The sequence below is a fragment of the Trachymyrmex septentrionalis genome, unplaced genomic scaffold (assembly GCF_001594115.1).
Source record: "Trachymyrmex septentrionalis isolate Tsep2-gDNA-1 unplaced genomic scaffold, Tsep1.0 scaffold194, whole genome shotgun sequence".
NCBI lineage: Eukaryota > Metazoa > Arthropoda > Insecta > Hymenoptera > Formicidae > Trachymyrmex > Trachymyrmex septentrionalis.
Window position 1 is genome coordinate 211998 of NW_017305114.1, and position 9163 is coordinate 221160.

Consider the following 9163-nt stretch of genomic DNA (forward strand, 5'->3'; position numbering starts at 1 on the left):
GTATTAAATAAATTTATTTACCAAGAGTAATCCGTTTTTCTGCTAGATTCTTTCGTTTTGAATGAAAACGCATCAAATGAGTATATTTTTATTAAGATTTTAGATGAGATGGGTTATTCTAAACAATTACATCGCAAACAATTATCTGGTCAAAAAAGTTTTTGACTTGTTGGCCAGTCAGTATCAGATCAAGTGTACTATTTTTTAATTTTAGTTAAAATTCTTTAATTTTAAACTCTAAAGATAACTCGTAATTTAATTTAAAAAGAAATCAGCGAGCAATAGCTTGCTGCTCGCAGTGATAAGAGTTTGGAATTTTTTGCTTTCAGCGTGCAGTCAAAGGCCAGTGGAGAGTAGAATTCCTAGAAAATCAGAGTCTGGCCATACTCTAAAAATGTGCGTGTTCGAAAATGAATAAGTTGTTTAAATGTACTTACTTTATATAAAGAAAAATAGATAAAACAATAATCATATTCATCAGATAATTGAATATGATTGACTCCAAAGATAAGAATCTCAAACATTTAAATGCTTAGCGAGTAGGCTAATTCAATGACATATTTAAATCAAACTTTTTGTCTGTGAAGTAAAGTTGGAATCTTTTATAGTCGATAACTTTCCGTGAAGGAGAGAATGAAATATAGAAAGCCCCTCAAAATAACTCATTCTGTTTAAACTTTCGGATTCACTTCGTATGCAGAATATTTGATCTCTCTAGATAACATACTAGTATACGATATGATAAATTTAAACTTTTTAGGTCACAAATTAGATGAGATATGATTCATATTATCTATAATAGATTTTTGTCATTAAAAACGAATCTACAAATAAAATTGATGTATCACGTCACATATTTGAAAAATTGAATTTAAAGTTGCTAAAAACTTTTGGATAGTTTGGAGCTAAAATAGTTAAAAAATGTGATGTGATAGAGCAATTTCATTTACGGAATCGTTTCACAGTACACTTTATCCAAAGGACGTCTCAAGGATGTCTTTAGTATGTGCGAACGTCTTTTGAACGTCCCATGGATATCTATGCTATGTTGAAAATTTTCAATGACAAAAAATCTAAGAATTATTTTTTGATTGTCTAAAATTTGTTTAATATATTAATTTAGTCCAATTTATTAATTTAGTCCATTGCGCCCTAAAATGGACGTTTTTAAGAAGTCCAAAATGGTAACACTGAATGTTTTTAAAACGTTTTTTAAATATCCATGGATCTAATCTGGATGTTTTTAATATGTCCAAAATGTCCAACATGTATGTTTTAAATATATTTTTAAAACATTATTGTGCTGTTTGGGTATGTATACATTGTATCTATAAAGGTGATTTATATCTCTGAAGAGGGCTAAAAAATGAGCCGAAACATGTAAGCGAGTTATTGTAATAAAGAGTTTTATTGTTATATCTGTATATTATCTACGTAACGACTACTATTACCCTGTCATCTCCAAATTTCTTTTGAATTACCTATTCTTGTATTATATTAGACAAATATTTTCAAAGTATTATTTCATGAAAAAAAAATTTTAGAACTTGGGAATAGGTGCTGTCCAAAGTGCGCTAATTATTCAAAGAAATTTCTCAATATAAAAGTTAAATTTATTGAAAAGACGACAAAATCAATAATCGTTAAACGATAATAATTTTCGTACGTTTCGGTTAGTCTTCTAACCTTCTTCAGCGATAATAGATGCAAAAGTTGTATACTTAATCTGTTTACGTATACAATAAAGATATGAAATTATTGCATTATTCATTTATTGCAGTCTCCAGAAAAGCCAAGCTAAATTCGCTGTAGAGAATACATTTTCCCATGCCAATTACAAGGCTGAATGGCCCTCATGATGTCATCAATGTCTTTAATAACAAAATAAAATAAGTATTTTTATATGGAAAAGGGGATATACAAAGAACTCACCTGTCACGAAAACTGCAATCACATAAAATAAACTGCTAATCTAAAGTCTTGCAGTACTTTCTTTCTGCAGTACTATCTTTTAATAAAAGATTGATTTCGGAAGCGATCCATATAAAGCAACAGAAACAGAGTTTGAATTTACAGAATGATACGTATTCTTTGGATCCATTATACATGAATTTGTTTACTGAATTGTGACGTTGATATTACCTTCTTTTGTTCTTAGTTTTATTTTTATTTCAATAATTACTTGACTCTATTATTTTGACTCTCATTGTATCTCTGACTGTCGACACCACAAGTTCTTTACGTGAAGCCGCGAGAAAACGCTTATATGTAAGTAGATATAATAGAAAATTCAGACAAATAATTTTAATAATTCTCTAATTTTCGTTTCGTGTTTTTTTTTGAATGACTACATAACAAATCTGACAATCTGATGAACGATGTGATTCTACGTAGTGACGCAATGCATACGATTTCAGTTTTACTTTATGTAAGTTTTATATTGTTATTGTATAATGTAATAATTTTGATAATCATTGGGCTATTCATTACATAGCTAATTTGACATTTGGATAAGGAAGAACGAACTAATTTGTTGGGAATCATCAACTTGGAATTTGCGTTAATTATATAATTTCGATTTATATTTTATATTGATAAGGACCGGAATTGAAGGGTTGAAACGTATATTTTATTTGTTTTGTTACATTTATACGAAAAATAAAGAATTTTTGTGCATCCGAATAGCTGATGTAAGCTCTGATGGGCTTTTTTACATTTGTCACTGATAGATTCTTTCGAGCCTCATTATATATATTTGTCTAAAGTCTTGATAGCAAGAATCGTCCACAATTGAAGATTTTTAGTCAAATTATAAAATAATAAATAAAATGATAAATAAAATGTACAGTACGGGATAATGTGTCGATGATACGTTGTCAAACAGTAAAATGAACAGAAATCGTAAAAGCTTAAATTTAAAAATCAAGTTTAATGTCAATAAAAAAAAACAAACTAAGAGTTAAAATAATTAAAATATACTTGGTTTAGCAGTTTTGTGTCTGTTTTCAAATTAATGCTATTATTCTGTTGTTTTACATTGATTATCTTTGATATCAATCTCTTATTATAATTTTGTTAATATTTATCTAATATTTTAATCTCTTTCCAATAGAAATTGTGACTATGATGCAACCTATGATTTGTGATTACAAAATGTGTTGTTGTGTTTCTATTAATGTGACACCTGCGCTCAGTGATTCTTATTTTCAATTGTCTCCTCGTTTGTCCAACATAGGTCGCATCACAGTCCTTCCAAAAAATTTTATATCAGACACATTATCCCGTACTGTACATTTTATTTATCATTTTATTTATTATTTTATAATTTGATTAAAAATCTTTAATTGTGGACGTTCCTTGCTATCAAAACTTTAGATTAGCAGTTTATTTTATATGATTGCAGTTTCCGTGACGGGTAAGGTCTTTGTACATCCATTTTCCCATATAAATAATAAAAATACTTATTTTATTTTATTATATTAAAGGCGCCGATATCATGAGTTCCATCCAGCCTTGTAACTGGCATAGGAAAATGTATTTTTGACAGAGAACTTAGCTTGCTTTTCCTGGAGACTGCAATAAATAAATTTCACATTTTCCGTTCTTTTATTGTATACGTAAACAGATTAAATATATAACTTTTGCGTCTATTATCACTGAAGAAGGTTAGAAGATTAACTGAAAATTATTATCGTTTAACAATTGCCCTTAATTTTATGCATAATTTTATATCGTTTGCCCTTAATTTTATACATAATTTTATATAATTTGATATATAATCCAGATTTATAAGGTTGATTCAAGATATGATTCAAGGTTTTAAATGAAGAAAGAATTGATCAATTGATGAATTGTTGACCGAATTGTTCAAATTTGACTTGATAATTCTTTCTGTAACGAGACCTTGGACTGATTTTTATTATCGCGAAGACAAGGCTTTAAGATTTGTATTAAAAAAAAACGCGAATGTTACCTTCTTAAAATAAAGATAATTCCTAGGTATCGCGCAAAACCAAATTTTGGTTACAACTTCACTAGTACGTCCAATCGGTGTAAAATTCATACGGTTTAATATTCTTTTTAAATCAATCCATAAAAATTTTATTTATCCACACCATTTAAAATTCTTTTTCATTTTTTTTTTTACACACTTTCTGACATTCTTCTATCAATTTCTAATGTTTCTATCAGTTTTGTATTATTCTTTATAAAGGGTATGGCTCTACGCACAATAGAATGAATAAGGAATTAGGAATAAAGAATAACGATTTTCTCAGAAATCGGATATATCAAAATACACGGTTTTTGATAAGTTAAAATCATTACTCTTTATTTCTAATTCCTTATTCCTGCTATTATGCGCAGGGCATCATAGTTTAAATGCAGTTAAAGTAATATAAGCGCCACCTGGGTGAATATACCAAAATGAACTAATGCGGCCCGAAACTTTATGTGGTAGTTTGCCATGTATGATTAGTGTCGCTAGTGTACCGGAATTTCGAGCGTGTCACGAAATAGACTGGCACCTCTCTCTATACTCCTATGACTTCGATATTCGAAGTATTTGACATTGATAGCAATTCACGGGTTAATTGACTAGTTAGTGTGAACTTTGAATAAAACAAGTCGGAATAACTCAAGACAAGAAAGATGGCCTTAGAAGATTATAAAGAAGTTGTAGGATTTTGTGCGATGTATACTACAATGGCACAAATGTTATCTGGCACGTAAGTATGCTATGATAGTAATATTTTTGGTAATTATCCAGAAGACTCTCTTCACCTTCAGTTTCAATGGAATTATGTTCATTCGATGTGTTTTTGCATGAAACGAAAGAATCTGGTTGTAAAATATGTCCAGTTCCGCGAAGTGAGATATTAATCATTAAAGTTGGTAATTGTTCTGTTTAGCAACGTCACCAGAAATCGATGGCTGCGTTTAGCAGAACGTTTATTTTGCAATTATTGGAAGTTTTTTCGCTGATTGGATTATGCTTTTAGATCAAGAGGAATGGTCCTATCTCAGCAGAGAATTATAAAACTGTTGCAAAACTGTTGTGTTCTGCTGAACGCAGCTGATGAAAGTAGGCTCACTTAACGCGTTTTTGTTCGAAACGAACGAATCTGAGTCGCTCTGCCTCACGAACTGAAACATTAAGCGTTAAAATAGGCAATTATTGAGATTAGAAAATCCCGTAAGCCGTGAAATACTATACTGCGGTCACATTTTCATGCTCTATGGCCACATGTGAACTGCATTCGAGAAGTGGAACACACCAAGTGCTTCCAAGTATCAGAAGATTTGTTCGCGCGTCGTATGCTCTAACATGCTCTAAAATGCTCCTACCATAACATTTACTCATTTTAACACGCTTATTGAAGTGAGTAGAAGCTATAGCAAGAGTACATTGGAGCATGCTGGAATATGCGACGCGACAAACCTTCAGACAATCAAGAGAGAGGGGCGAAGAGTGTTCCTCTTCTCTGATTGGTTCCGTCATTTATAGTGCACTTCCGCAAATGTGCATGTGTGTGTGTACATATATGTTATGTAGAGAATTCGGTCGCCTGCACTAGTGTATACAGAGTGCAAATTTTCCCAATCCAGCGTGTTCGATCGATGGCTCCTGTTTGGTGCACTCGTATTCGGTAATATTGCACTATTATGATACACACCATATTCTGTTTGATTAAGATATATCCACACAAACTTGCATAGCCGCATAATCGTATGCATAAAGAAAATTATCCAATCACATTTTACGTACAACTTTATAAGAGAAATGTGTGAATACTCAATAACGGGGAGCACACTCTTGCCTAATGCATAATACATGAGGCATAAGAAAATGAACCAATCAAAGTCATTTATTTCCTTCTTTTTTATAAAATAAAGGACTCTGATTGGTTGATTTCCTTATGCCTCATGTTTTATGCGTTAACCTGGATCCTTATACAGACAACAGCGCTTTGATACAGAAAGTTGATTGGTGAAAAGTCTGTTGTGGGGATAAAATTTACTTAATTTATCCATTACTCGCGTTTTTCATCAATCAGCGTACAGTGTCAAAGCGCTGTTGCCCATATGAGAATCATTATGGCTTATGCAAAAATCTGTGCTTCCTGCTATAGCATTACACTGGCGTAGCATTGATTTTATATGCGGATACATAAAGGAAACGGAACAAATGCAAAATTTCTAGCACTTCCAATTTCGACAGTGCAGTTTGCTGACACTACTGGGAAATCGCGTTAGATTGAAGTAATGACGTTTAAACGATTTTTGTTTCTAAATGAAATATTAGAAAGCAACAGTGACGATGAGATAGCAAATTTTATTGTTAATTGCATAAAAGAAAAAAAAAACCAAAAATAAAGAATTTCATGGATGTTATAAATGAGCACTCGAATAAAGAAGGAAGTAAATTTATATAATAATAAGAATTTTTATGATATATATGTATGTATATATATAATCATGCTATATACAATATATACATATAAATCTCAGAGATGATTTAATATTTCTACTATAATTGTATACATACAGTATAATATTTAGTTTCAGAGAAATTTTCGTTTACGATGAGATACATATTTATAATTAAAAAATTTATATGAAGAATCGCATTTTTGCCAAAATACTATTAATCACATATCAAATGATGCAAAATTGCTAGCATATTTGTGGTAATAAAATATATTTTAAAAATATATTACACACACACACACACACACACATACACACAAATATGTTTATATATGTATATTTATTTCTATGATATAAAAAATATTAATTAAATAGTACATATATATACATTTATTTAAATATTTTTATTAAAGGTTTGCAGATAACAAAAGTGCTATTAGAGATGTAGCAAGCAGGTTTAATATGGCAGAATCCATATTTCACCTTATTTGTGACAATATTATGGATTTTTTGTGTAACTTGGCGGGGTCTATTATAAAATTTCCAGAATTGAAGAAAAGGCAAAGATTTCAGAACAATTTGAAAATGTAATTAAAAGAGAAATATTCCTATGAATTATATATTAAATGTATTTTAAACAAGAAAACTTTTTAATCAATAGGCGATAAGAGCCGATATCGGATATTGTATTTAATTTACTAACAAAAATTAGATCATGATGATATTACATATGTTTCGCTCTCTAGTTCGGATTCTTTTCAGTGTATATAATTATTTTAGCAATTATTCATATATAACGCATAATCGAAATTGTTCGCAATAATTCTATTGTCGACATTTCATTGAATAAAGTATAAATTAAGCACGTAATATAGAAATTCTTCAAGACGAATTAATAAAATCGACATACGTAAATCGATATAACATGACTTCTTTGACTGCAAGCAATGTGATGCGAAGGATGTTTTTACAGGGCCGCCTAGTAAAATTCATGATACACGTTTCAAATTATCTTTCATAAGTAATATATTGCCAGATATACGTGGGAATGAATGGCATATATTGGGCGACTCTATCTTAAAAAAAATATCTTATTATTCCTTATCGAGACTATGAAAATTTGACACAGACGCAACGAAATTTCAATTATAAATTTTCTGTTTGTCGTGAAAATCGAAAATGCCTTTGGTTTGTTAAAAGCATTCAGACAATTAATGAAGTTAAGAGTTTCATACCATTCAACATTGCTGTAAATTTATTATAGCGTATTGTGCATCACACAAGTTGTGTATTTTTCATGAAGATGAATTAGATGATTTGTTAGAGGAAATAAATGAACAATTTCAAAACAATAAAATTAATTTAAAAGTAAATTATGAAGATAATGAGTTGCAGGTGAACAAAAAAGACTTTTTATGTGAAACATTAGGTTAATTTATAACGTATAAAAAAATAGCTTTTAAGCTTACAAATAGCTTTAAATTTTTTTTATTTGTGACTACAGCTTTATAACATAAATATTGCATTACAAGAACACAATAATATGATTGTATTATGATTTCATTAACTGTAGAAATATTTAACGTTGTGTAATTTGTATATATTTGTTTTGAAAAGTAAATAAATAATAATAAGAAGAAAAAAAACAAAGTTATGTAGCATTATATTTCGTAATACTATGCAAATATCAATGAAGTATATTAATATTTGTGAAACTTGGTGAATTCGATCACTCGCACTACACTGAATCAGTGCATATTAAAAGCTGCTTTATATGAAATATCTCAATACAGTGATACAATATAGTCAATTTTTTCAATAAAATGATATATATATTTTGTTAAATAACGTGACATATCATTAGTAGATAGTTAATTGTTTAAAATGTTTATACACTTTTGCATTTAATTTTGCTAATGTCATGTAAAGAAGCTTTTAATATGCACTGATCTAGCGTAGCGCAAGTAACCGAATTCATTATTAAAATATATAATAATACTGTACATACGCTGCTAGAAAAGTTTCTGCAAAAAATATGAAAAAAAAACATGTAAAATTCGGTAAATGGTTTTATTGTTTTTCGAAGTATTCGCCTTTAAGATCGATACATTTTTGCATATGCTCGAACCAATTTTCGAAGCATTTTTTCCACTCTATGGCTGTAACCTCAGAAATCAGTGTACGAAATGTTTCAACAGCTGCTTCAGGCGACTCAAATCGCTCACCACGCATCTTATTTTTATTGTTTGGGAACAAAAAGAAGTCATTAGGTGATAAATCAGGTGAATACAGACAATGAGTCATCAATTCGACATTATTACTGGATAAAAAATCAACGGTTTGACGTGCTGTGTGACAGCTAGCGTTGTCATGATGAAGGATGATGCGACGATGTCGGTTTGTTCTACGCAATTCATTTATGACTTCTGGCAAACAAATTGTTATATACCAATCAGTATTTACAGTCCTTCGATCCTTTAAAGCCACGGTTGTCATGTCCGGTATAATCGCGAAGAAACAAGCAATCATTTGCTTGGCAGCACTGCGTGAACGAACTATATATACTATGCAAATATTAAAATATATACGAGGTCTGGCTATTAAATAACGAGACTGCGCGCGCAGAAGGCGTCCTAAAGGGGTAGGGTGGGAAACGAATGTAGCGTTGGATAGCTGGAAGTGTCTACTATTCCAGTACGAAAACACGTTTTTGTCGCAGTAGTAGTATTTTTTC

The 9163-nt window shown here is 30.3% G+C and overlaps 1 protein-coding gene across 2 annotated transcripts in view; it reads left to right on the forward strand.

The window, feature by feature from the left end:
* The first annotated feature begins 4503 nt into the window (after nucleotides 1–4503).
* Nucleotides 4504–9163, forward strand: part of LOC108747131 (sugar transporter SWEET1) — a 37954-nt gene continuing 33294 nt past the window's right edge. The window contains exon 1 of one of the 2 annotated variants that reach the window (XM_018484404.1): nucleotides 4504–4727. In XM_018484404.1, the coding sequence (XP_018339906.1) occupies nucleotides 4651–4727 (77 nt within the window). In that variant the 5' untranslated portion in view covers nucleotides 4504–4650. The remainder of the gene's footprint in view (nucleotides 4728–9163) is intronic. The other variant, XM_018484403.1, reaches the window with a different exon arrangement.